The 25,234-nt window shown below is 54.8% G+C and overlaps 8 protein-coding genes across 8 annotated transcripts; 4 read left to right on the top strand and 4 right to left on the bottom strand.

Annotated features, from left to right (window-relative positions):
- Positions 1–144: 144 nt before the first annotated feature.
- On the top strand, positions 145–2,151 carry IWZ02DRAFT_492271 (multicopper oxidase-domain-containing protein; the record flags this gene model as incomplete). Its single annotated transcript, XM_066769835.1, has 6 exons — positions 145–623; positions 669–862; positions 910–957; positions 1,003–1,312; positions 1,361–1,728; positions 1,838–2,151. The coding sequence occupies 6 exons, from the start codon at positions 145–147 to the stop codon at positions 2,149–2,151; spliced, it is 1,713 nt and encodes a 570-aa protein (XP_066620637.1).
- Positions 2,152–4,977: 2,826 nt separating this feature from the next.
- IWZ02DRAFT_34377 (Glyoxalase/Bleomycin resistance protein/Dihydroxybiphenyl dioxygenase) lies at positions 4,978–6,608 on the bottom strand. The gene is made up of 3 exons (XM_066764219.1): positions 5,704–6,608; positions 5,283–5,637; positions 4,978–5,225 (listed from the first exon to the last, which is right to left on the bottom strand). Exons 1-3 carry the CDS (start codon positions 6,271–6,273, stop codon positions 5,194–5,196), a joined length of 957 nt encoding a protein of 318 aa, XP_066620638.1. The 5' UTR covers positions 6,274–6,608; the 3' UTR covers positions 4,978–5,193.
- Positions 6,609–6,872: 264 nt separating this feature from the next.
- IWZ02DRAFT_492273 (uncharacterized protein) lies at positions 6,873–7,364 on the bottom strand (the record flags this gene model as incomplete). The annotated part of the gene is made up of 2 exons (XM_066769836.1): positions 6,873–6,933; positions 7,033–7,364. 2 exons carry the CDS (start codon positions 7,362–7,364, stop codon positions 6,873–6,875), a joined length of 393 nt encoding a protein of 130 aa, XP_066620639.1.
- An 85-nt stretch (positions 7,365–7,449) lies between these two features.
- IWZ02DRAFT_34357 (signal peptidase subunit-domain-containing protein) lies at positions 7,450–8,529 on the top strand. The gene is made up of 3 exons (XM_066764218.1): positions 7,450–7,719; positions 7,771–7,844; positions 7,896–8,529. The coding sequence occupies exons 1-3, from the start codon at positions 7,577–7,579 to the stop codon at positions 8,414–8,416; spliced, it is 738 nt and encodes a 245-aa protein (XP_066620640.1). The 5' UTR covers positions 7,450–7,576; the 3' UTR covers positions 8,417–8,529.
- Positions 8,530–10,479: 1,950 nt separating this feature from the next.
- Positions 10,480–13,150, bottom strand: IWZ02DRAFT_34385 (uncharacterized protein). The gene is made up of 3 exons (XM_066764220.1): positions 12,845–13,150; positions 12,376–12,788; positions 10,480–12,321 (listed from the first exon to the last, which is right to left on the bottom strand). Exons 1-3 carry the CDS (start codon positions 13,062–13,064, stop codon positions 10,708–10,710), a joined length of 2,247 nt encoding a protein of 748 aa, XP_066620641.1. The 5' UTR covers positions 13,065–13,150; the 3' UTR covers positions 10,480–10,707.
- A 2,922-nt stretch (positions 13,151–16,072) lies between these two features.
- Positions 16,073–17,273, top strand: IWZ02DRAFT_34394 (thymidylate kinase-domain-containing protein). Its single transcript, XM_066764221.1, has 2 exons — positions 16,073–16,715; positions 16,803–17,273. Exons 1-2 carry the CDS (start codon positions 16,483–16,485, stop codon positions 17,221–17,223), a joined length of 654 nt encoding a protein of 217 aa, XP_066620642.1. The 5' UTR covers positions 16,073–16,482; the 3' UTR covers positions 17,224–17,273.
- Positions 16,978–19,120, bottom strand: IWZ02DRAFT_34436 (uncharacterized protein). Its single transcript, XM_066764223.1, has 2 exons — positions 18,527–19,120; positions 16,978–18,307 (listed from the first exon to the last, which is right to left on the bottom strand). Exons 1-2 carry the CDS (start codon positions 18,748–18,750, stop codon positions 17,323–17,325), a joined length of 1,209 nt encoding a protein of 402 aa, XP_066620643.1. The 5' UTR covers positions 18,751–19,120; the 3' UTR covers positions 16,978–17,322.
- Position 19,121: 1 nt separating this feature from the next.
- IWZ02DRAFT_34397 (PHD transcription factor-like protein) lies at positions 19,122–25,040 on the top strand. The gene is made up of 4 exons (XM_066764222.1): positions 19,122–19,877; positions 19,990–20,038; positions 20,092–23,716; positions 23,765–25,040. The coding sequence occupies exons 1-4, from the start codon at positions 19,422–19,424 to the stop codon at positions 24,852–24,854; spliced, it is 5,220 nt and encodes a 1,739-aa protein (XP_066620644.1). The 5' UTR covers positions 19,122–19,421; the 3' UTR covers positions 24,855–25,040.
- Positions 25,041–25,234: the final 194 nt, after the last annotated feature.

Genomic DNA, 25,234 nt, shown 5'->3' on the forward strand with positions numbered 1-25,234 from the left:
CATGTATGGATGGCGTGCGGTGCTGCCGGGGGCCCTTATCGAATCTCTGTAGTTGCTTTATTAAAGCCAAGTTTGTCCAGAACATCCTGCTCTTCTCGCCATCAGTCGTTTCAGTCTCCCTGTTTCTTTAAAGTGCCTCCTCAAATGTACTCAATACTTCTCCTTGGCTTTGCCACCCTTGGTCTGTCCAAGATTGTGACTGTCGACTGGGATATAACCTGGGTTCCTGCCAGTCCAGATGGTCAAAAGCGTGCTGTAATTGGCGTCGATGGACAATGGCCGCCTCCTGTCCTCGAAGCAGATGTCAACGACACCATCATTGCAAATGTGCGAAATTCTCTGGGCAATGAGACGACTGGCATCCATTGGCATGGCATGTGGCAGCGCGGCACCAACGAGATGGATGGTGCGGGAGAAATCACTCAGTGCGGCATTCCTCCCGGATCGACTTTTCGATATGAGTTCACCGCGTATCCGGCGGGCACATACTGGTACCACAGCCACGAAAAAGGCCAATATCCCGACGGACTCAGAGCGCCCATGATTATCCACGACAACAGCCCCGACTCGCCCAAAGCTCAATCGGGGGCTAACAGGGAAATCATCCTGCCTGTTTCGGACTGGTGAGGATGATGACCGCTCACTCTATTCTGCGCTAACTTTTCCAGGTACCACCGCGAAATACCAGATCTTTTGAAAGAATATCTGGGCCCCGAGAATCGGCAGGGAATTATGCCGGAACCGGATTCGAACTTGCTGAATGATACCACGAAACCCACGGTCATTGACATGAAACCAGGGGAAAAGGTCTACATTCGCATTGTCAACATGGGAGCGCTTGCATTTCAATACATCCAGTTTGGTATGTACAGTTGTCATCAATGTGTGGTTCAAAATTGACTTGAGTAGACCAGCACGACTTTCAAGTGGTTGCAATCGACGGTGTTCCAGGCAAGTGTATTCGAAACCAATATCGAAGAAGGCCCAACTGACCTTTCATAGTGAAACCAACTACTTGGAAAGTCGTCAAAATTACCCCCGGCCAACGATACGATATTGTCCTCACCGGTCTGGACAGTCCCTCGTGCAACTATGCTTTTGCCGCGCAGCAAGCAATCACTGACATGAAAGTCTGGGGCATCTTGAACTACGGCCAAAACTTCTCTGTTCCAGGCAATTTTTCCGTGGAGAAGTCGATCGCAGGCGACGACTTTACGCTACAGCCGACCACGGGAGAAAAGATTCTTGAGCCTGTGGATCAGAGGATTGTCCTCGACTCTCGGCAGTTGTACGTTCAGGGCATTGGAAGCCGGTACGTGCCATGAGATTCAATCAGAATTCACGTGCTAAGGAACTATAGACTCTCGCTCGGCAACGACACGTACATTGCTCCGGAGACGCCCTCGCTCTACACGGCCCTCACAACCGGCGCAGCCGCCACAGACCCATCCATCTACGGCCAAACGAACGCGCACATACTGCAGCCGGGCAGCATCGTCGAAATCATCATGAACAGCGCGTCCAACACGTCGTTCGACCTCGGCGGCGTCGGGCACCCGATGCACCTGCACGGCCACACGTTCCAAGTCGTCTCGCGCTCCGACACCAAGTTCGACGAGTCGACCGCTGTCTACTCGCAGACCCCCATGGTCCGCGACACGGTCAACATGGCGCCCTCGGGCAGCGTCGCCATCCGCTTCCGAGCTGACAACGCGGGCGTCTGGCTACGTGAGTTCCCCACCCACCCCTTACCCCTGACCCCCTCCCCCTCACCCATCCATACTATATATACTACACCCTCTAAAACACCTTGTAACGCAAAAAACTCGCCCGTTAGTGCACTGCCACCTGGATTTCCACCTGTCAGCCGGCATGGCGGCCGTCATGATCGAGGCGCCTCTGCAGTTGCAGCGCAGCGGCATCGAGATCCCGTCGGACCATCTGGCCGCGTGCCGCAGGCAGCACGTCGAGCCGAGCGGCAACTGCGCGGGCTCGCGGAATCTGCAAGATATAGCCAGCTGCCACGAGTTTGAAAGGCATCCGTCTGGTGCGCTGATTACAGGGGATCGGAGCAAAGTCGCTATTAATGCGACGCAGATTGAGCCGATTAGGCGGAGGAGTAGGGGTACAGGTGTGGGGTGGTCTGCTTGAGTGAGTGGTAGTTGAAGCTTGTATGATGCGTGGAAAGGCGTGTAAAGATATGTGTGTGTGTGGGTGTCGATGCAGTATTTCAGAGCGGGCGGCTATATGCCTTACGATTTTCCCGAAAGTCTTCTGTATGTATATGTATTCTCCTGCACGTATGTAGAAAAGTCATTGCTTTACCTCTTCATCCCTTCACCACATCAACATTTCCTCCTCTAGGCTTTCTCGTTCGATCTGCAGCAAACTCATCCGGACCCCAATCAACCCCTCGTCCTCGACACCTCCGGCTCCCGCCGCCGCCACAGTCGCACGCAGCCCACGCGTCTTGTCTTGTCGACACCTAGCCACAGCCTACCTATCTGCGCAACGCACTGAAATGTCACAATACCCACCTCGCCTCGCCTCCGCCCCCGCCCCCGCCTCCGCCTTGTCTCTGTCACTGTCTCACCCCCTTTTTTTTTCATTTCAAAGCCACCCCATTTCGTCTCGTTTCCTCTCCTTTTTCTGGGGTTCAGTGTGCGAGTGTGTGCGAGTGTTAGAATGTGTTTTTCTGATGTAGTGTTGGTGTGATGGGAAGGGGGATCGGGGGGACGGGAATGGATTGTGTGGATTGGGCTGGATGGGAGAGAGGAGGGGAGGGAAGGGGAGAGAGATGAGGTTTTGAATGGCATCATCCGATGCTAAGCGACAAACCCTCGACATCTCCCACATCCACCACAACCGCATACACAAACATGAACAATCTTCCTCTCCCTCCATATCCCTCTCCCATCAGCAGCATCCAAAAACGCCAGATCAACAGCGGTGATGAGGGCGTGCGGTGCAGAGAGAAGAAGAAAAGCGGTGCTTTCCGCATCAATCGTTTGGCTGGCAAGCAGCCTCACGTATGAGTATCGCGTGCGTTTTCGGTTAGTTCGGGAAGGCTGCCTGCGACACACACAGAACCGGTCTACCACAAGCTCATCAGGCATCCATCCAAGGTATCTATCTATCAATCTACAAATGCAGCGCAGCACCGGACAGACAGGCCCACCATCCATCTACCTCTCGCGTGCGCACGCCATGCCGCATGGCGGCGGCAGTGGCGCGCATGCGTCATCTGGCACGCACGCTTAGGCAGGCAGGGGAGATGAGACGAGACGGATTGGTGCTGCTGAATTTTGCTTCATTTCCTGGATATGTGCTGCTGCGGAGTGGGCACTTTGCGTAGATTGATTGGGATGGTGAGGAGAGATGAAGGATAAGGGGAGAGGAGGGGTTAGGTGGGAGGAAAGAGAGGGTGAGTGGACGTAGGCTTAGGGCATGGGTGATACCGTAGGGCGGGTAGGCAGGCACGTGCTGCTGTGTCTGTCTGTCTGTCTGTCTGAGTTTCCCATGGCTTGACTATACGCGTGGGTGGATTTGTGGATGGTTGATTCATGTACACACACTTCAACATCTCCCACCCTAAATTGTCTGCCCCCTTCCTAACCCCCCACCCTTTAAAGCGCCGTCCCCTTCTCTCCCACAGACAGGTATTGACACCTCATCATCTACATTAGAAGCAACGCGGCGGCGGCGGCGCCGCTGCGTGACTAGCACAGCAAACCCAACGCTGTTGTGTAAGCAGCGCCAGCGACACCTTGGCGGGGCATGTATGGCGTTGGTGGCGGCGGTGGCGGTTTGTGCTACGTGAGAAATGTGGCGCAGGTGCGAGGTGCGAGGGGCGGGGGAGTTTGTTAGAAACACGGGAATGAGGGAATAAGAGGGAGGAAAAAAGGAAAGGAAGAAGGAAGGGAGCGAGAAGAGAAAATGAAGCAAATAAGAAAGAATCTGTGGGTGCTTACGACGGTGGGGAAATGGGATGGGATGGGCGGATGAGATGAGAGGACAGACAGGAAGCCGGTCGTACACGCTCGAGCAGAGTAGAGGTACAGCATAATAGCACGCGCTTGACGTTGACGTTGCCGACGCTGCCGATTGCTCATTTACTCGTCGTGTCAGCCTCATCTCCATCGCACCGCCACCGAGCGAGAAAACAGTGTGCTGACTGACTATCCAACAAAGTCAACAGCGCCTCTATTACCCATCTTGCATCTCATCACTCGTGACTGACACTCCACTGTACTGCCTCCGTTTAAGCCACCGGTTGTCCGCATGAGCGGCAGATGGAAGCGTGCATGTCGCACGGATACTTCGAAGACAACGGGAGCAAGCGTCTCTGTTCACGTGGTTCGTGGTAGATTGGCAGGCACGGCCGTCTGTCTCACAGGCTGGCTGGGCTGGGCTGGCACAGCACAGCAGAGCGGCATCGATATGGAAGTCGGTTGAGAGGGGCGGCAGAGGCGCCGACTCAGCCACCCCAATTTGGCAAACCGAAAGCAGGGGAGGTGGAGATGGGAGGAGGGATGGAACTGTGCGGTGGAAAAGAAAGGAATGGAATGGGTACAAGTCAGCAAGAGAAGAAAGGTATGAGGATAGCGGCTGCTGTCTGGATTGAGACGCCGCGTTGTGAGCGCGTAGACGTGTTGGAGGTGTTTGGTGGCGAAGGGCAGAGGGTGAGACGTCGATGATTCTGAACTCCCGGTGAATCAGGCGGGTTGCAGTCGCGTTGGACGGAAGTGCAGCGTCTGTCATGCGTCACTAAGAACTGGAAGTGTTTAGGTGTCAAATTGGCGGCGTTGTTCTGGCTCAACGCGTTTTCCATCCAGAGAGGTGGAAAGAGGCGTTATTCGGATTTGGAGGATGGTTCGATATCGACGCTTACTTTTGTTCTGACGCTATTGTGTAGAGATGCGAGGGTCTCTTCGCGTGCAATCAATGATCCTGGATAATGATTCGATCGCGAGACATGCGCGATATGTATGGGATTGGACTCAGGCCTTCCACACAAGGGCAACGTTGACTTTGACAAGCTCTATTCCCAAATCTCAAGTGAAATTTCGAGTAGTATACATTTTTTAGGGGGTCGTCAAGTATTCCAGCATGGTCAACATCCGCTGTGTCATGGCTGAACAGAAGCAGAGATGAATCAACTCCGTTCCGATTGAATCTTTCAATTCATCATGCTCAGACCAAAAAGTTACTAGGGAGATCGGGTCCTGTTGAGATAGCTCATCAGCAATCATTTCCAGCTATGGCGTCCCATTTATACTCACCCCAAACGTAGAGCGTATCCGGAGTGGCAGCCGACCATTTGGTGTCCTCCTTGCTGTTCAACAAGTCGCCATCGACGTAGTGTTCCATCACAAACCCGTCACGGTTGAACCAGTAGTCGAAGATCTGGCTGCCCATGATGTGCCGGCCAACACCCCACAAGTTCTGGTAACCCTTGTGTCTCAGCCAGTCGTGCCCGAGCGCCTGAGTGTCAAAGTCGTGGGTCTCAAAGGACGAATGGTGGACGTGGGCCTTGGGACCTTGGAAAAAGAAGAAGCTGTGGTGGTCGACGAGCTCGTCACCGCGGTCAAGGCGGCTGAAGACCATGCAGTTCTTGCCGTTCTCGTCGTATTGAATCTTGCCAAGTCAGCAGAGTCCGACCCAGAGATGGGCGTGGGTGCGTAAGGTTAGCCTTCCACATACCTCGCTCGGCTTGAAGTTGAAGTGGGAGTGGTAGAAGTCGAACGCCTTCTGCCAGTCGGTATGGCAAAAGCCAAAGTGACCCAACTTGTGCACCGGCGCCGGCCTCTGTTCAAATCGTTGATATGTGTTTGGCGCCCGCTCCTTCTTGGTGGGAAAATTGAAACTGAGCGTTGGCAGGGTCCTCTCCTCGTCCCTCAGTTTTTGTCCGTACACTAGATGCCAAAGGAACCCGTCCACGGGCTCTTTGAATGTGACACACTTTCCACCACCAGGCGCATCCTTCAGCTCGTAAATCTCGGTGGCATTGGGCAAGATTTTTGACGCGTATTCGAGTTCCTCTTCGTTTTCGACGGCAAAGGCGGTGCCCCCAAATTCATTTTCGTCCGCCTTGATCACACAGTAAACAAAGGGCTCGCGGCCGTAGCCTCGGTAGTAGATCTTGTCGTTGGTGCGCGAGACCTCTTCGAATCCAAAGTCCATGGCGAATTCGTGGGCCCTTTCCAGGTCTTTATGCTTGTAATAGACGTGTGCAACTTTGGCAAGCTGGATCTTGCGCTCTGGACCCGTCATGGTGCCGGCAGCAATGTCAGAAAGATTCAAATTCGGTCGACTGAAGAGAGAGGTTAAATTTGAGGGTGCGTTTGCGTGCTATCGTGGGATGTAGGAGGTGGTGCGAGAGTCTTTCTATAGTTTCGTGCGGAGTCTTGAAATATGGCCGTGGACCAGGGAGTGCAGTCATGGTTTAGGCTAGGCCTGATAGCTGACATTAAACTCGTCTGACGGCTTGACCTCCTACATCCGCACAAGTTAGGTTCCGGCTGTTGATTGCCGAAAGAGAGGTGGGGTTGTCCCTGCGGAGTGGCGGGGAAGCCATTCGGTGCTCTCTGCTACCGATTTGGACACAGCTCTGGAAATGCGACCAATGGCGCAGCGCGGATTCAGTCCCGCAGAGTAATACCAAAATCTTTGTACACTGTGCTGATTGGCAAGGCAAGGCAATGCTCGGATTCCGGAGCAGTGGAGCTTGGATAGCTGTCAAGGGAAGATGGTTCCCCGCGTTGCCGGGCAGTGGCGAGGTGTCAGGCGGGCTGGGGTCGTGGTCCGATTTTAAATCCGATCAAGTTGCAACGACGTACTGCATCCGATGGCAACGTCGTTGGACCATGACCTCACATTCCTCTCGTGCGCAGTTCTCTTTCCAGCGCTTCCATATCCGTGCTGCCCGCGATTCTGAAGGTTATCAGACAGAGTCCGGCTCCAAGAGTAGGCCCGAGCTAAGGGAGTCGGTCTAGAGCTCTGGGGTTGCAAAGCGACGACGTGAGGACTTACGATTGAACATCCTTGTTAAACAGCGAGTACGCACTCATCTCACCCTTTTGTCTCTTTCCGGTGTTTGCAATCATGGCCCAGAAGACGCCGAAGATGAACATGACCTGGCCATAGCCGGCAATGGCCGCTGCCAATTGCAGGAAGACGTAGAGCTTGAACTGGAGGGAATGCTTCAAGTGATCAACTCCTCTCTTGACAAGCAGAGACGGATTCTTGGAGTTTTGCTCCTCGATATACTCGTCGAGGTGGAGGTCAGCCTTCTTGATGTGGTACGGCTTCTTCGGCTTCTTGGGTTTTGCTGTCTGCGCCGCAGTCTGCGCGTTGTTGGACATTGTGACGACTCAGTCGAAAAAGGGGAGCCTCTGACAGGCAGTGTAGAGGTAGAGAGAAGCGCGAGACGGAGGTGGTGTTGACAAGGTCGATGACGGCACCGCAAAAAGTCCTGGCCGAGCTCCGTCAACGTGGTCCCTTGCAGTTCCGCGACACATCTTCGACATCAACTTTCGCCCAAGCCGCCAATCCCCAGCGTTGACAAGTCGCCAACATGCATTCTACGCTTGTTCGCGCGCAGAATGTGTTTGGCTACTTCACCACCGTAGTCGCCTGCGTCGCCGCCCTCATTGCCCTCTCCGACTTCATCACGCCGCAAACACCCTCCGGCTCCGTCAAGCTGCACAATGTCCAAGTGTACGTGGCGCGCAAACAGCAAACAATGCAGGTCTACTAACATTGCGCCAGAGTTCGCGGCCGTCCACACTACTACAGCGCCAAAAAGGAGGAATATGCACATATCAAGTTTGACCTCGACGCTGGTACGCGCCGCGCTCAATCAATCACAGCAATGTCCTAACGTGCCATCCCAGACCTGACCTCGCTCTTCACCTGGAACACCAAACAAGTCTTTGTCTACATCGTAGCGAAATACCCCTCCGCTAACCCCAGCGAACCTCCCTCCGAAGCCATCATATGGGACGCGATCCTCGCGTCGCCGTCTGCGCCCTGGCACCAAAACCACTATATCCACCCGGAGCCCAAAGACGCGCGCACCAAGCGGTCAAGGAAGCAGCAGCAAGAGGAACCCCTCTACCCGCCCGGCGAACTGCACCTCGCCAAGCAGCGCCCCAAGTACCAAATCACCGACTACAAGGGCAAGCTGGCGAACCGCACCGACGCCGTGCTCGAGCTGGGCTGGAATGTGCAGCCGTGGGTCGGCCTGCTGACTTGGGCGGACTGGCCGCCCGTGCGCAAACTGGGTGGCGCCTGGAAGGAGTTGGAGGGCGGCCGCAGCGAGCCGTTTGATTTCCCGGCGTTGAAGGCGAAGAAGGAGGCCGACACCGCGACGGTTAGGGGTAAGGAGGCGAATAAGGAGGGCGTGTACTTTTGAGCCGTCAAGAGGCTTTGGGTCTGGCGTTTGGGCTTCCCGGGGACGTGGGTCAATGAGAAAAATCGAAAAAAGAAGAAGAATCCAAGAATCTCATTCCACATTTTCCAAGCCAATATCACATCATGTCAACTCCACCCTCTTCCCAGCGATGCTCACCCCAAAGTCATCCTATGTTCTCCCAGCATATCCCACCCCTATATAACCTCATAAGCCCAGCTATTTCCCATCATCTACCGACTACCTCATCGACCGGGCTGACTGCCCTGGCGGAGTTGAACTCCCTCGCCACCTTTTTGTTGCCCTTTCTCACAGTATAATCTCCCATCATCCCCCTCTCTTCCCAAAAGGGAAGGCCTGCATAACTGCGTCCGAGTCGACGCAGAAGCGCTTCTTTTGCTTTTGCTTTTGCTTTTGGCCTTTGCTTTTGGCTTTGGCTTTGGCTTTGGCTTTGCTTTTGCCTTTGCTTTTGCTTTTGCTTTTGCTTTTGTGCGGGGTGGAGAGTGAGCGTGGATGCTCCCGATCTGGGGCTACCGGTGCCGTGTACTTGGAATGCTCCTAACCTGAGGCTGCGCGTGTACTTGAATGCTCCTAATCCAAGGCTACACATGCGCTTGAATGCTCCCCACCCAAGACTACCAGACCAGTGCCGTACGCTTGAATGCCCCCAAGCCAAGGCTACTAGTGCCGTGCGCCTGAATGCTCCCAGCGCGCGCACACACTCAATCATGTCACAATCACCTAACCACACTTCCATCTTGAAATTTGGCAATCTGATAAACTAGCACGATTGACCACCCACCCAACCCGCCGTGCGTGACGTGACTATGTACATGAAGAAGGAAAACAGACCCAATGAGTCCTCCGCTGATGATGACCGTGAAGACAGAGGAAAGGAAAAGAGAAGAAGCAAAGCAGTGCAGGCCACGAATGTTCCTGCCGGCCGAGACTAAAATGAGAACTCGACTGCTGCTGGCGCTGGCGCCGAATGGCGCGGGTATCGTGTTGAGAGCAGAAAGAAAGCAGAAAAGCAGAAACAGGATGAACGCAGGAGGAAAGCAAAAGCAAAGCAGACCAAAAAGCAGACCAAGCAACCGACAACAAAACCAGAAAGCACATGCAGACGCAGTGAAGCAATTGATGGACACAGGCCACGAGCTGTGCACATGGACCACGAGCCATGCCCTGCGACCCGCGAATCCTCCGCTGATGCTGTGACCCCCAAGTTCCTTCGACTGCGCCCTTCTGTCGTCCCCTAGATTTACCCGGAAGCTAGTGTGATGGGCGCGTCCGCCGTGGCCCGGAGGCGATGTAGGAATGGTGTAAGGATGAGCGCGTCCGCTGGGGGTTTTTTTTTTTTTTTTTTTCTTTTTTTGTTGTCTGCCCGGAGGCTGATGCCGCTAAATCGCCCGCTTGTAGTGTTGTTGTAAGAATATGTTGAGTTGTGAGGATATTTCGTGTCGTAAGGATGTGTCGTATCGTAGGAACATGTCGTGTGTAGTCCCACCTAACTCTCATCTCCTCGTCCAGACAGCCACCGCAACACCATTCCATTCTCTTCCCCATCCCCTCCCTCTCCCCCATCTCTACCTTCCCACAAACACCCCCACAACCTGCACCCCCCAACCACTCCCCACCCCATCTCCACCCTCCACCTCCCCACCTATCAGCAGCCTCACTTCATCCGAACGAGCACCAGCGCGAAGAACACCTCAAGCCAGCACCCTGGACATCGCGAGTGGCTGCTGCGTTGGCAGCGAGTGTGAGAGGGACGGAAGATGGGTTGCTGCGGGGATGGCCCCACGCTCCGCCGCCGCCGTCGCTATTGCGCGCATGTGAGGGGTAGGCGAGTCGAGGCTCTGCCACTGCCTCTAGCACGGAATGTGTGGGCTTTGGGGCGCGTGGGTGGTTGGGGGATGGGGGCTGTAAGGGTGCATGTGAGGGGTAGGCGAGTCGAGGCTCTGCCACTGCCTCTAGCACGGAATGTGTGGGCTTTGGGGCGCGTGGGTGGTTGGGGGATGGGGGCTGTGAGGGTGCATGTGAGTGGTGATGGGTGGTTTTGGGTTTGTTTGTGTTTTGTGCTTTTGGATTAGAGAATGTGTCTTTGTGTGTGTATGAGGATGGGTTGGTGGGCTTTTGGTTTCAGGTTTTTGTTGTTTGGGTTGTTTTTTGGTGTCCTGTCGTCGCGGCGTTGCGATACTTTGTTGTTTATGCTGCGGCGGCACAAGCAGTCAAAGGCGTGCTTGATCAGGCGGCATGCGTAGCTGTCTGGCTCACAGCCCTACCTCCATCGTTTAGATGAAGGGATCGCAAGAGGAGGTGTTGGATGTGCTCGGAGAACGAACCGGCAAAGTTGAGCATGAAGAGACTGTTTTGGGCGAGGGCTCGTGGTCGAGATAGTTTGAGAAACGTCGAGCTCTGGCCTCAGCATGTGGCGTGACAAATTTTGGGCCATCCATCAGTGGATCCTTGTCAATCTTGTTCATGTTGTTGAGGAGAGGGTTCTCGAAGCAGTTGCCGCCAGCGGAACGGTGTCGGCTCGGCTTGAAAAGGGAGTTGATGGAGACACGCCCGAAGCTGCTTTCTGTTGCCGCTAGCGGAGAGAACGGAAGTGGCGACGAAGTCGAAGGGATGGAGGGTGAGCCATGCGGAGATGGGAAGTTTTTGCCCAGTGCCAGAGCTGTCGGGCTCGGCAAACCAGGTCCAGCACCAATGCGCGTCTTTAAAGGAATTATGACAGAGGCGGGTGAGATGATGGCCGACGTTTCGATGGATTCATCAGGGGAGAACGGCAGAGAGCAGCCGCTCGAGACTGTTACCGGAGTTTTTGGTCCAACCATCTTGTCAGGGACGTATGGTTTCTCGCCCAAAAATCTGGCGATCGCATCCGGGGTCTTGAGACCGGGTCCCATCGAAGTAAGAGGTTTTCTTCGCTTGACCAGAGAAGAATGTGACACGTATTTGATGCTTCCACTAGGTGTGACCACGAGTCGGGGTGTGTATGGCAGCCACGAACTGCTCGAAGTGCTTCCCGGTGTGCTGGTAGACAAGGATGAAGTTTTGTTGAACCGATTTTTGGTCGACTTGTGCGCAATGCTTGGTCCAGTGACCTTGAAAATCTCGCTGGGCTTTTCTGGAGAGCTCAGCGATGAGTGGGAGTTGACGTAGCCGGGTGGCGTCGGCGTAGGTGTTGAAAGAGAGAGCGTAGACCAATCGGATGGAGTCTCTGATGCATAGCTGTGGACAGAATCTGGACAGAGACGGTCTATGAGGTCCTTCAGGACCGAGTCGAAATGCATGTCTTGTTCGACCAACTTGAGGCGATACACCTCGTTCTCCTTCAGCAGCCCCGAATTGGCCGCCTCGAGACATTTCAATGCGTTGATGTGGTCTCCAAAGTTCTCTTCCGCGCAGAATGCCTGGTGACGAAGACCTTCATTGTTGCTCTTTAAGAACGCATTTTCGGTCGAAAGTTCTGTCTTCTCATGTGCAAGCCTGACATTCTCAGTTGCAACTTGGTCTAGGGCCATCTGAAGGACTTGGATGTTGTGAAGACATTGTTGATGATCAGCAGTGGCGGAGACAGAGGTACGCGTTGACGGACGTGAAGGCGGACCGGTGCTGTTTGACCATTCGACGGAAGGCTTGGATGACCCAGATGAAGAGCGGCTTCGGCTTTTGTCGACTGAGGAGCTTGAATTTTTACCGGGGTTGTTCAACGAAGTCCTGGCATCCGGTGCAATATCCTGATTTGCGACAACACGACAAGTACTCTTATGAGTTCTGCTGTTCGAAGTGACACGATTGGACGGGGCCAGCGAATATTGAAGTGGGCAAGAACCACTGTTACAAGAGGTGACATTGACGTGTGTGTTGAGAATACGACGGTCGTTGTAAGCAACAGTTACCTGAGGACATTGTGAGTAATTAATGCTGTTAATTGGGATTTTTTAAGGGCCTACCGTGTCCAGAAATGCCGTCGTCATGTAATAGACGACAAAGAACATGCATCGAGCCGTGCCGACCATCAAGACAGTGGCGGAAATGATGAAAATGCTCACAAGGCTAAAGACCAGACCGAAGAGGACAAGCCGCTTCGCATTGGCAACCAGGAAGTTATGGAAGGCGAACACGAGAGCGACGGATGCGATGGAGGAGAGGATAGTTTGTCGATAGTCCCGAAGGCGCCCGAGCTGGCCCAAGGCAGAACAAGCGATTTCTTCCATGACAGGAATCGCGAACGCCATAGTTAGCGTTGTGCATTCGATGAATTTGGTAGTCAGCTGTGAGAACAGCTCAAGACTAGCCTCCCAGAAAAAGCCAAGGGTATAAGTGCTGATAAAAAACGTCAGAAGAAGACAGTAGGAAAGTAGACCTGCTGGTTGATTAGCACGTTCAAGAGCCGGGCAAACAGGAGCAGGAAGTACAAACCAGTCGTCACACCGGGACCGAATCGCTGCTCGTCCGACGAAAACAAGGCTCCATGAAGCTCCAGGGTGACAAAGCCCATGATTAAGAGAGGTTGGATGACGCAGTCGATGGTCCTCGGGACTGAGAGGTGGACTGGCAGGTCGAAGAGCTCCGCGACAGCACACACAGCGTGGCTGTTGGCGAGCAGGAGCAGGTGGAGGATGACTTGAAAGAGATGCATCTTGAGAGATGCGAGTGCGAAAAGCGTGTGGAGTCGGAGGAGAGTAAGAAGCGAACCACAAGAGGATCTTCAAAGAACCAAGGTCGCAAGAGTGCCTTTAGTCGTGACGATGCAGAGTGTGGTGGGGAGGAGACAAGCAGGACGACGAGCGAAGAAAACAACAGCACTCCTATCACGACCGCGTCGCCAAGCCCAGCAACGACCGTTGCCACACAAACACGCCATTGCACGCATGACCAGGCGGACCCGTCTGCACACGCGAGGTGACTGAACTGAAACCGAAACCAACAGTCACCTCGACGCCGCGCAGTGTTAATTCGGTGCACTGCGAAGCCAACGAAAGGGAAGTGACGGGGCACGGAATACACAGGATGCATGTGCAGAGGCACTGCGAGGCCCAGGAGTATATAAGAGTATGGGATAAGGGTGAATGATACTGGGGAGACGCAGCAGCAGCAGCAGCAGCGCAGCGCCAGCGCCAGCGCTCTAGGGCGTCTGTTGACTTGCTCGAGCAGCGCAGACAGACTTGTTGGGTTGCTTGAAGCCTTTCCAGTCGTCCAGCAACGTCTGCAGTGCCGTGGAGCTGGTGTTGCGTCTCACATCCGCAACCAAGTCTCCAGTGTTGTGATGCCATGGGCTGCCACGCGCACCGCGACAACAGTGCAGTGCTGCACGTCAAGGACGAGCCGGTGAGTATAGACTATACCGAGGACGGAGTAGACGAGGGTCGAGATTTCTCTTGACATCCTTCTCTTGGCTGCTCGTGGTGTTGACGCCTTGCACCGGCATCCAGCGTCAGGGAGCCCAGAGAACGCGCAGCCAGGCCGCCGGCAGGCAGCCAGGGTGTCGACAGACAGACGCATCGAGCAGAGCCGATCCCGACATCATGCGCTTCTCCAGCTCCTCGCAGCCCACGAGTTCCAGCGCCAGGGAAGGGCAAGTCTCCAGCTCGCGATTTCGAAGGCTGTTCCCGAGGACTTTCCCTGCCGCAAGCACACCCGCATCCCAGGAAAAGTGCACTGTCCCGCGCACTGGTATAATGAGTCGAGACATTCCACACTCCAATGAGCGCATGCCACGCATGTCTTCGAGACGAGGAGAAAATGGCCTGGTTACTCTCGTCGATGTCAACCCGAGCAAAACTTCTCGACGCAGACACAACAGCAAAGACCAGAAAACGCGCCCGGTACCCGCCGGGCAAGTTGTCTACGCCAACCTGAGCGATGTACGCACGCCACGCGCCGACAGCCATGGATCGGAACGCGTCGTCTTCAAGCCTGGGTCGATGCAACGTCGCTGGACTGACCGTCGGCCTCGCCGGACCAAGAGTCCTCAGAGAGCCCGCGGCGCCACAAAACATGACGCGCCCTTCAAGCTCCCGAAGTCAACGAAGCCCGAAAGCAGAGAATGATGTGTTGCCAGCGAGTAGACGCGAAAGAAGACCGTCGGTGAGGCTGTCACATGCCACACGTCAATCTTGTCCAGCACCACAATGGTTGGAATTGGATTGTAGAGGCGTTGGCTTGGACAATGTCGACCATCATCCGCAGCTCTTCTCCTTGGTCGGTCTTTTCACGGTCGATTGCTGACCAATGCTGTAGCCATCGGACAGACAGACAGACCAGCCCAGAGGACCCAGCGGCGCCGCAAAACATCATGAGCCCCGCAGCCCTCGCAACTAATGAGGTCCAGCAGCAAAGGAGGCCAAATGTGAGCTCTTTCCCGAGTAATATAAAGTGAACAGTGGGTGGAGGAGTCCCAGGTCATGTCCACTACAGCAGGAGCTGGCAGGGAACAACATGCGTCTTTCAAACTCTTTCGCAGGGAGATACGAGATGCGTCGAAAAGTTTCCGATCATGGTCTTCGTCTGGGTGTCAGACAGGCACGCAGCAGCGGCGTGCGAAAGAGCGAGGACGCACCCCCGCCTGCGGAGGCGAAGAAACACGGCGGATACTCCTAGGAGATGATGCAAACGCTGCCACAGCCCGCGAGCTGTGTAGGCCCAGTCGATGCGGGATGGGGAAATGTCATGCCGTCCTCGTCCGCCGTCCTAGGGTCCTGGGAGTATCGGCTCCGGCTTTTTTAGCGGTTTGGCCTCGAAGTCAGGGGCGTAGTGAGGCCAGCGTTGCACGAGCCGTGGAGCAAAGCAGAAAGGCGAGGCGAGAATAAGGCGAGAGGCGCTGCGGCGGTCATGAAGGAAGAAATGAGCAGTATAGCCTGCTCAACGCTAAAACGCGAAAGGGGAAGAAAGCGGAAAGTGAGTAAAGGGACGGAGGTGCCCGGGCATTTCATCGTAAGCTCAGAGATTCCAGCGGCAGAGCAAACCCACTCATCTAGGAGACGAGAGGAAGTTGTGTTTATATACAGGAATATACAGGCAAGGAGGCAGAAACATGAAGGAAGGGACAAGAAGGCAGGAAAGCAAGAAAGCAGCGCCGTCAACGAGCCATTCATATACCGCCCAAGGAGCCCACGCACCCCGCCCAAGTCTGCGTTTGTTATTAGAAGCCAGTGGAAGCTGGGGTCCTCATTGATGGTGTTTCCCGGAGTTTGCTGGTTGAGAGGGAAGGTGATTGTTGGTTGTTGGCGTGTTTGACATTGTTTCCACACACGGAGTGGAAACACGTGGTTAGTAGCGGAGAAGCCGACTCGTTTTGTTTTTGCTTTTCTTTGTTCTTTTTTCTGAAACCGAGAGATGGAACGAGACTTGAGAAAAAGAGACGGCGAGAAAGAAAATGAGCCTGGAGACTTCTTGGAAGAGTTTGGCGAAGAAGAGAGGAGAGAAACGAGTAGAAAATGACAGGACGGAGACAATAGGAATAAAGGGGCATGGGATATATCAGAAGAGGAAAAGAAAGAAAGAGAGGCAGGAGAGAAGAGGAGAGCAAGATGAGGAGAAAAGAGAGAGATGAAGACTAGGACGCTGACGCTGCAGGGCGATACGTAGCCACCCGCACGCCGCGGCAGAGTAATGTGTCAACAGCAGTATCACAGGCACTTCATTACAAAGAATACAGCATCACAGCATGTCCAACAGCAAAATAGCATCTTGAACCATTGCTTTGAGGTTGTGTCGAAGGAGAAAGGTTGTTGCGGCAAAAGACGACGTGCGGTCGTTGCGGGCCCGCGGGACCCCTGGTTAGCGCCGCAGCGGGCATATCCCCTGCCGCCAATCCCGGCGCCATCTGCGCCGCGTCGACCACCTCACGTCCTCGAACCGACTGATAGTAGACTGACCGATTACTTCGAAAAACAGCATGGCGTTCAGGTTTCCTTGACCACACTCGTTGACCGCGCTCTGTCCTTCCCTTCATCCTGCATCTCTGTTCGCTCATCCATCACACCTACAACAACGCCACACAAACCACGTCCCATCCTCCAAACCACGGACCCACCACAACCCCAGCCAGCACCAACATGCCGCGCGGCAAACTCGTTGTCTTCGAAGGACTGGACCGAGCAGGCAAATCGACGCAATGCACGCGCCTCATCCAGACGCTGCAGGCGCGCGGCCACGCCGTGCGGCACCAGCGCTTCCCGGACCGCACGACGCCCATCGGGCACATGATCAACGCATACCTGACGGGCGCCAGCGAGCAGGACGACCACGTTATCCACCTGCTGTTTTCGGCGAATCGGTGGGAAGTGGCGTGAGTGATGCTTCCCATTCTCTCTTTCCCTTCTTATTTCCATTTGGTTGAAAGCGTGAGGCTGATTTTTAATGCTGTGGCCGGCAGGGCGTCGATCAAGAGAGATATCGAGGCCGGCGTCACGGTCGTTATTGATCGCTACTACTATTCTGGCTGCGTCTACTCGGCCGCCAAGGACAATCTGTCGTTGTCTCTGGCGTGGGCGCGCCAGCCCGAAGAGGGTCTCCCCCGGCCGGATGTCGTCGTTTTTCTGGACATCTCGCCCGAAGCGGCGGCCCAGCGCGGCGGCTACGGGGCGGAGAAGTACGAGAATGCGAAGATGCAGGAAAAAGTGCGCCAGTTGTTCAAGAGCTTGCAGGAGTTGAAGGAGGAGAGGGAAGACTTCGTGAGGATTGATGGGGGAGAGGAGCAGGAGAGTGTGGCCGCTGCGGTGGAGTCTGCGGTGCTAGAGGCGTTCAGGAGGGTTGATGAGGGGAATCTGCCGTTGCGGGCTGTGAAGCCCTTGTGATTATCAAGACGGTGACGGCGTGGTCGACAGCTAGACCGAATAGAAAAGAGTTGGGTATCACTATGTATGTTTGCTGCAAACCTGTGCAACCAACACCAGCTAATCAAGGACCTCAGCATTCGCCCAGCTGTCATCAGACGGGCTATCCTTTTTGCTGGCGGCTTTGGTGGCCTTCTTCGCCTTTGGGCGGCCCTTGGTCTTCTCGCCTCGAGCCTTGGCCGGGCTTTTGGCCTTGTCTTGTTTGCTCACGCTTTTTTCTGACTCTTCCGGGTCGTAGAAGTCGTCCACGTCTGCAAAGCCATCGCTTAAATCTTCTGCAGTGTCCCCATCCTCCTCCTCAACATCTTTCGATCTGCCCTTGCGAAACAGCTTGGCTACTTCCTTCTCGCCTCTGGACCTGAGGGTGAGATCCCGCATGAGAGTTGACCACTGCAACGTCTCCTTGCACGAGGGGCATTTTCCCTGCAGAGGCACCATTGCTGCAGCCTTGCCTTCCTCGTTGAGAAATCTCTGGGAAAGACATGTGACATGCGAGACCATCTTGCAGCCTTGGTTTGGGCAGACAAGAAGCAGTGACTTTTCCGTGCTCAGTCGAGAATTGCAGACTGCGCAATCCACCGGCTCGGGTCTTTTCAATGCCTGAATGCTCTTGTCCAAGTACGCTTTCACGGGCGCATAACCGACGTCAATGCCATGTATGCCCTGGCCTTTCCCAATCCAATCGCTCTTGTCGACCTGCTCGTTACCTGCCTCTGGTCGTTGAAAGGCCTTGGGAATATAATTCTTCTCCAGCTGCACAATGATGCTATCCCTCAAACGAAAGGGGGTCTGGGTCAACCATTTTTCCCAGGTCCGATAGACTTCTTCGTTGAAAAAGGTCAAGCGCAGCGGCCAGCGATCAAAACTCTTTACTCGAAGCAAGAGATGAAGATTGGAGAGCCTGTCAGAGAGAGACATGCGGGGGCGAGTCGGGCGCTTGCGAACCTTGCCGGTGCGCGGAGAGACTCGGACTGTTGTGCGCGCGGCAGTTATTCGGTCGCTGGTCGGGATGTGCCGGGTTAGGTGTGTGTTCTGCCATGCCCATCTGATTGAGGTTTAGGTTAGGTTGGTTGGATCGAACATGTCATGACGGGAGAGAGAAAAAAGCAAAAAGACAAAACGGATGGGTGAAGCGTCATAGGCAGCATGAAGGCGCAAATCAAAGAGCAGAGCCAAGGCCGTCTGAACCAACAGCAGCCCAGAGATGGCGGACTATATGGCACCTCAGTCATGTCACTCACGTGACTAACACTCGACTACTCACTCAAACTGCAGAGCTGCGACTTTTGAAGGAAAACCGGAGACGATGCACGTCATTTCCCACGGGCGGAGGCTGAGCCTAGAGGTGCGGACAGCGCCGCCCATGGCCTCGCCATTGTGCTGCTTTAGACGGCGGACAGGGTTTGGTGTAGAGCCGACGTAGGTTGCTTGGTGTCGGACTGTTGACCGCAAGAGATAGCAGCAGTAAAAGGCAGGAATGGGCTTCATTGTTTCGTCGACGACGATGGGGTGAGACGGACGTCGAGTGAGGTGCCGGTGCAGGTAGAGGACGCGGCGCGGAGCTCGGGAGACGACTGCATTAGCCAGACCAGCGCCGACGGACCAAAGAAGTGCATGAAACGACTTGTGCAGCACCACGACCGAAGAGAATGGAGAGCGCACAACGGTCGGTTGATGATTTCTGTTCTTGACATGTCAAGTCCAAGTCCGGGTCCAGGTCCAGGTCCAAGTCCAAGCAAGATCGGGCAGCTTCAGCGCGGGAGTGTTAGATATCGAGTGATGTCCTGAAGCGGCTAGCCCAAACCGCTCACATTCCTTACCTTCGACGCCATATCCGCCCTCTTCCCACTTGCCACGCCTCCCCCTCAGCACTTTTGGCAATCCTCTCCGACTTCACTGCCATCGCTCCGCCGACTCTTCCTCGCCTTGTTCAAGACCGCCCTCGCTACATATCCCGCCTGCAATCCCACCCGTCGCCCGAATGCTCGGCCCTTAGCCCGCTTTCCTCGACCCTTCACCGCTGAACGATACCCTCGATATCTGCTTTTGCACTCGTACCGACCACGACCATCCGCTCGTCCCACCATCCTCTCCGTGCCCAGCCTTTTGCCAGTCGACACCGACCTTGAATTCCCCGGAGGAGACGGGTCTCGTCGACCATGGCGGTCTCTTCTGCCGCAACAGCTGGGCCCGCCGCTGGTCAAATAACCTTTCGCGCAAGCCCAGCTCAGCCTGCTTCTACTCCCTCGGGTGCTCGCGGTGGGAAGCTGAGGGACGCGACAGCCTCAAGCAGCGCCAACACCGGGTCCCATAGCACGCAGACCATCACCATCACCAACGGCAACATGTCCACGTTTCCACTGAGCGCGCGAAAGGCGGAGCCCTTGGACTTGAACACGGTGGAGCGACGCGGCACCCATACAATGGCGCGCGAGGTTTCGAGGTCGAATCGATTGTTCGGGTTGGAGGAGGCGCCCACGTATACCCCAACGGCGGAGGAGTTTAAGGATCCCATGGAATACATGCGCAAGATTGCCCCAGAAGGGCGCAAGTACGGAATAGCCAAAATAATACCACCCGAGGGCTGGAATCCAGATTTTGCGATTAATACCGAGGTACGTCGCGCCATGCGTGAGCGGTTTACGGCTTTATTGGCACCGGCGATGATTTTGGGCTTGCGAGAAACGACTCACGTCATGTTCTACTGAATACTAACGGCTGCCATAGCGATTCCACTTTCGCACACGCAAGCAGGCTCTCAACTCGGTCGAAGGAGGTAAACATCACCCCACCTGCATTCAAGGCGGCTTTCGCGGCTAACGAGTACAGGCACGCGAGCCAACCTCAACTATCTTGACCAGCTCCAAAAGTTCCACAGGTCACGGGGAAATCATCTCAACCGGTTTCCCAGCGTCGACAAGCGGCCTCTGGATTTGTTCAAACTCAAAAAAGCCGTCGAGACCCGCGGTGGATTTGACCGAGTCTGCAAGGGCAAAAAGTGGGCAGAGATCGGTCGCGATCTGGGCTATAGCGGCAAGATAATGTCTTCTTTGTCCACGTCGCTTAAGAACTCGTACCAGAAATGGTTGCACCCCTACGAAGAGTACCTCAGCATAGCCAAGCCCGGCGTCCATCAGATGTTGGAGTATGAGAATGGCGGCCCCTTTACGCCGTCGCCGGCACCATCGCCCTTGAAGAAATCCCAGCAGCCGACAAAGACTAGTTCAGCTGGGCCGGACTCGCCCACTGCTCGCGCATCCGCCGCTCTTAACGCTTCGCTCCACGACGTCCCGCCCTTGCCCCAAGAGCAAGAGCTACCCCAGCCAGTCAAGGTGTCGTCTGGATTTACCGCTGTCAACTCGGGCGGCTTTACTCCTGTGAATGCGCCCCAACAAACCCCTGTGCCCCAGTCGAGTGGATTCTCAGCAATCAACGCACCCAATGGCATCCAGCCAGGCCAGTCTACCAACTCTACGCCGCATCGCCACGTTGACAGTCCTTCGACGCTTTCTGCAAACAACACCCCCGATCTCCGGCCTCCTGGCCTTTCCACTCCCATGTCCAACGGCCAGCTCCAGCAGCTGAAACGAGGGCTCTCTGAGGATGCGGCATCACAAACCAATGGCGACTCAGACAACTCTGGCCGACGAAGCAAGAGGTTGAAAAAGGATTCAGCCCCCACTGTGGCTGGTTCGCACATGACTCAGCCGCGCGCATCCGCACCGCGCACAGGCATGCCGAGAGATCGCTCCAGGGACAAGCCGGGCGACTACTGCGAGACTTGCGGCAAAGCGAGCGATCCAACAAGTATCCTGCTTTGCGATAGTTGTGATGCTGGGTACCACCGCTATTGCTTGGAGCCTCCTCTCAAGTCGACTCCCGACTATGACTGGCACTGCCCCCGATGCCTGGTTGGTGACGGCGAGTTCGGATTTGACGAGGGTGGGGTGTACTCGCTCAAGCAGTTTCAACAGAAAGACCAGGAGTTCCGGGCACAGCACTTTCGGGACAAGATGCAGTTTGACCCCGTTCTCAACACCAAGCGACAGCCCAGCGAAGATGACGTCGAGCGCGAGTTTTGGAAACTGGTTGAAAACGTCACGGATAAGGTCCCAGAGGTCGAATACGGCGCCGACGTCCACGTCACGACACACGGAAGCGGTTTTCCCACGCTCGAAAAGAATCCGCGCAATCCTTATTCCACCGATCCTTGGAATTTGAACACTCTGCCCCTTCACCCCGAATCCCTCTTTCGCCACATTAGGTCTGACATTTCCGGAATGACTGTGCCGTGGCTCTACGTGGGAATGTGCTTCTCCACATTTTGCTGGCACAACGAGGACCACTATAGCTACTCGGCAAATTATCAGCATTTTGGAGCGACAAAGACATGGTACGGAGTACCCGGCGAGGACGCGGAAAAGTTTGAAAACGCCATGCGCGAAGCAGTTCCAGAACTTTTCGAGACTCAGCCCGACCTGCTCTTCCAACTAGTGACTTTGCTTACCCCAGAACACTTGAAGAAGGCTGGCGTCAGAGTCTATGCGCTCGACCAGCGTGCCGGACAGTTCGTGGTCACGTTCCCACAAGCTTACCATGCGGGTTTCAATCATGGATTCAACTTCAACGAAGCAGTCAATTTTGCGCCTCCTGACTGGGAGCCCTGGGGCGAGGCCGGTGTCGAGCGTCTCCAAGACTTTCGAAGGCAACCATGCTTCTCACATGACGAGCTCCTCCGCACTGCTGCAAGCGGCAAAGACATTTCCATCAAGGTTGCCAAATGGCTTGGTCCTGCCCTCGAACGCATGTTGGAGAAAGAGCTCGAGGAACGTACGCGGTTTACGACCTGTCACAGGTCTTTGTGCACAGCAGAAAAGTGCGCCGTGTACCCGGTCCCCACGGAATTACCTCCAAACAAACAGTGCATGATATTCAAGATGCAAGACTCCAAGGACATGCCAGAAGAGGATATGATTTGCCATTTTTGCAAAGCTTTCGGCTACTGGTCACAATTCATATGCCAGGACTCGGGCAAGGTCATGTGTATCAAGCATGCTGGAGAGTACGACTGCTGTAGCGATAGAAAGGAAGAGCGCGTGCTTGGTGTTGAGGAAGGACATGTCCTCGTCTACCGCTTCACGAACGACATGCTCATTGAACTCGTCAAGAAGGTGGTTGACAAGGCAAGACTCCCTGATGAATGGACGGAAGAACTCGACAAATATCTCGCCGAGGAACCTCAGCCTGAACTTAAGAAGCTCCGCAAGTTTCTGGCCGATGGGGAAAAGATTCCTTGGCCCTTGGCCGCCCTTCCCGAGCTCAAGCGATACGTCGACCGATGCAACGAATGGGTAGAAAAGGCCACCGCCTTCACAACGCGGAAGCAGCAGAACCGGCGGAAAACGGACCGTCCGTCGCGCAAGTCGGCCAGCAAGCACCAGGCCGAGCAAGACGAAAAGGAGCGCGACATTCGCACAGTAAACAATCTGAAGCGACTGCTTGCGGAAGCGGAAGAGATTTCGTTTGATTGTCCCGAAATCAGCATCCTGCAAGAACACATGGACGGCATCAGCGACTTTCAGAAGCGCGCCAGGGCCACTCTTGAAGAGGTTCGCCACACAACGGTCAGACCGACCCAAGAGCTTGATGATCTACTCGAACTTGGTCGCAGCTTCAACCTCGACATCCCAGAAGTCGACCAACTTGACAAGGTGTTGCTTCAGCTCAAATGGTTCGAGGAAGTTCGCAGCTACCGGGAGCGCTCTCAATCTCTCCAAGACGTGGCCGAATTCATCAAGCGTGGCGCCGAGATTGGAATACCGGACGGAGAACCAAACATGATGTGGCTCAAGGAAGAGAAATCCAAGGGCGAAGTCTGGGAGAAGACGGCTCGGGAAGTCATGGCACAGGAAATGGTCAACTACCAGCAGCTCGACGCTCTGTCATCCCAGGCTAAGCACCTACCCGTTTCGGCCGACACGCTGGCGCAAGTTGAAGCGATCCTCAAAAAGCAGCGCGACGCACAGGAGCAAATCAAGGCCTTGTACCACCGAAGCAAAGATCCCGACTTCAGGAAGCGACCAATGTATAAGGAGGTGCGCGATGCAATGGAGGCTTTGAACGAGCTCAATAGCAAGCCCATGGGAACCCTCGATGTCGAGAGGGAACAGAAACGACACGAGGACTGGATGCGCAAAGGGAAAAAGCTCTTTGGCAAGGCCAATGCACCTTTGCACATTCTGCAGCAGCACATGGACTCTGTCTGTGCCAGGAATGAAGCCTGCTTCGACCTCAACGATCAGCCTCGCATGCCAGTGGAACCTGCGTCAAGACATGTGTCGCCTGCATCTGATGATGGTGGTGACAATGGTGCCGGCTCAACACGAGACGTATTCTGCATTTGTCGCAATCCAGAGTCCGGAATGATGATTGAGTGCGAGGTTTGTCATGAATGGTAAGAATCCTCTCTACTCTCAAAACTATCAAGACTAATCTCTTAAAGGTATCACGGAAAGTGTTTGAAGATTGCTCGTGGCAAACTCAAGGAGGATGACAAGTACACTTGCCCCATTTGCGACTACCGTGTCAAGATTCCTCGCGACGCTACCCGTCCAAAGCTCGAAGACCTCGAGGCCTGGCAAGACGAAATTCCAAATCTTCCATTCCAGCCCGAGGAAGAAGAGTGTCTTGCAAAGATCATTCGCACGGGGCGAGACTTTCGGCAATTCATCTCAAGCTACGCAAACCCCTTGCTGTCAAACCCCGAAGAACTAACGACGCAGCGCTTTTACCTGCGCAAGCTTGAAGGAGCTGATATTCTCCTGGCACAAGAGACGAATTTCTTCCGTCAGGAGCTACATAGATGGGCTCCAGTCACCAAGGAGCCGCCGCCCAAGGTCGAAGTGTCGTTGTCGACGCGCAAGCCTCGCCCGACCAAACTACAAAAGACCATGGCCGAGTGTGGCGTTGACAATCCAGACGACATTCCTCCCGAAAAGCGCGCGAAACTCAAGAGGGGAAAGCGCAGCAGTATCAGCAGAATCTCGGGCACTCAGGAGTCTCACACTCCGCCTGGACTCCCTCATGGCTACACCGAGCTTCCGGGCGTTGGTGTTGTCGGAACGACTCCGGTGGACCACTCTTCTTCCCGACATCATCCATCATTTTCTTATCCCTCTGCTGCGTCCCACTCTGGCGGCGGTGGCTTTGGTGCAAGCACGTCGAGTGCCTTTGAGCCCGGCATGCCATCCTTTGCCCATCACCGTGGGGCTGGTTCGCCTCCCTTCCATCCTCGGTCTCCGTCGGCAACACCAGCAAACATGGATCCGGCGATATTCGGCAGCAACGCGCCGTTCGGGACGTCTGATCCGGCGGCGCCGTCACCGGTGCGAAACATGTTCAACAATAGCATGGGCAGCAGCCAAGGCGGCGCAGAAGGTGACCGAGACCTTTTTGCTGACTTCACCACCAATGATGCTGACGGTGAAGGCATGGGACCGCCTCCCACGAGCCACGCCGAAGACGCGTTGAACCTGACGGTCGAGGACGAGGATGAAGACAACAAGGACAAGATGGATTTTTCCCAAGACTAATTCTCCACAAAACCTTTTTCCCTCCATCTACTTAATCGCGGCGCATGAATTATGGGTTATACGGAAGTGGTTATACCAAAGCACTGGCATCCAACAACGGTGCATACAGGGCAATGGGGCATCGGTTACAGGAGTACTGGCGGCTGTCTCCTGTTTTTTTTTCTTCAAAAAATTTTGTTCGGCATCGCCAGCTGCGTCCTGGCCTTTTATCAGTCTTTTTCATTTGCTTGTTGCTCGAATCGGCCGTTTTTACCGGGTATTTGCAAAGAGAGGGTGAACATGGGGTGAACATGACTATACAGGGTTGATGGGGAAGAGCCCACGCCGTCTTCTTCTTCTTCTTCTTCTTCTTCTTCTTCTTCTACAGCGGTTTAGTTTTT

The sequence above is a fragment of the Phyllosticta citriasiana genome (assembly GCF_038021145.1).
Source record: "Phyllosticta citriasiana strain CBS 120426 chromosome Unknown IWZ02scaffold_10, whole genome shotgun sequence".
In the NCBI taxonomy this organism is placed as follows: Eukaryota; Fungi; Ascomycota; class Dothideomycetes; order Botryosphaeriales; family Phyllostictaceae; genus Phyllosticta; species Phyllosticta citriasiana.

Excerpts from the sequence above, each read along its gene's own strand:
- IWZ02DRAFT_34385 (XM_066764220.1), bottom strand. The coding sequence starts at position 13,064 with ATGCATCTCTTTCAAGTCATCCTCCACCTGCTCCTGCTCGCCAACAGC. Across the intron at positions 12,789-12,844 it reads CGGTCCCGGTGTGACGACTG|GTCTACTTTCCTACTGTCTT; the intron begins GTTTGTACTTCC and ends ATCAACCAGCAG. Across the intron at positions 12,322-12,375 it reads CGACGGCATTTCTGGACACG|GTAACTGTTGCTTACAACGA; the intron begins GTAGGCCCTTAA and ends CAATGTCCTCAG.
- IWZ02DRAFT_34357 (XM_066764218.1), top strand. The coding sequence starts at position 7,577 with ATGCATTCTACGCTTGTTCGCGCGCAGAATGTGTTTGGCTACTTCACC. Across the intron at positions 7,720-7,770 it reads AAGCTGCACAATGTCCAAGT|AGTTCGCGGCCGTCCACACT; the intron begins GTACGTGGCGCG and ends ACATTGCGCCAG. Across the intron at positions 7,845-7,895 it reads CAAGTTTGACCTCGACGCTG|ACCTGACCTCGCTCTTCACC; the intron begins GTACGCGCCGCG and ends GTGCCATCCCAG.
- IWZ02DRAFT_34397 (XM_066764222.1), top strand. The coding sequence starts at position 19,422 with ATGGCGGTCTCTTCTGCCGCAACAGCTGGGCCCGCCGCTGGTCAAATA. Across the intron at positions 19,878-19,989 it reads ATTTTGCGATTAATACCGAG|CGATTCCACTTTCGCACACG; the intron begins GTACGTCGCGCC and ends CGGCTGCCATAG. Across the intron at positions 20,039-20,091 it reads TCTCAACTCGGTCGAAGGAG|GCACGCGAGCCAACCTCAAC; the intron begins GTAAACATCACC and ends TAACGAGTACAG.
- IWZ02DRAFT_34377 (XM_066764219.1), bottom strand. The coding sequence starts at position 6,273 with ATGACGGGTCCAGAGCGCAAGATCCAGCTTGCCAAAGTTGCACACGTC. Across the intron at positions 5,638-5,703 it reads TCAACTTCAAGCCGAGCGAG|ATTCAATACGACGAGAACGG; the intron begins GTATGTGGAAGG and ends TGACTTGGCAAG. Across the intron at positions 5,226-5,282 it reads GGATACGCTCTACGTTTGGG|GACCCGATCTCCCTAGTAAC; the intron begins GTGAGTATAAAT and ends CTATCTCAACAG.
- IWZ02DRAFT_34394 (XM_066764221.1), top strand. The coding sequence starts at position 16,483 with ATGCCGCGCGGCAAACTCGTTGTCTTCGAAGGACTGGACCGAGCAGGC. Across the intron at positions 16,716-16,802 it reads GCGAATCGGTGGGAAGTGGC|GGCGTCGATCAAGAGAGATA; the intron begins GTGAGTGATGCT and ends TGTGGCCGGCAG.
- IWZ02DRAFT_34436 (XM_066764223.1), bottom strand. The coding sequence starts at position 18,750 with ATGAAGCCCATTCCTGCCTTTTACTGCTGCTATCTCTTGCGGTCAACA. Across the intron at positions 18,308-18,526 it reads GTCGCAGCTCTGCAGTTTGA|ATGGGCATGGCAGAACACAC; the intron begins GTGAGTAGTCGA and ends AACCTCAATCAG.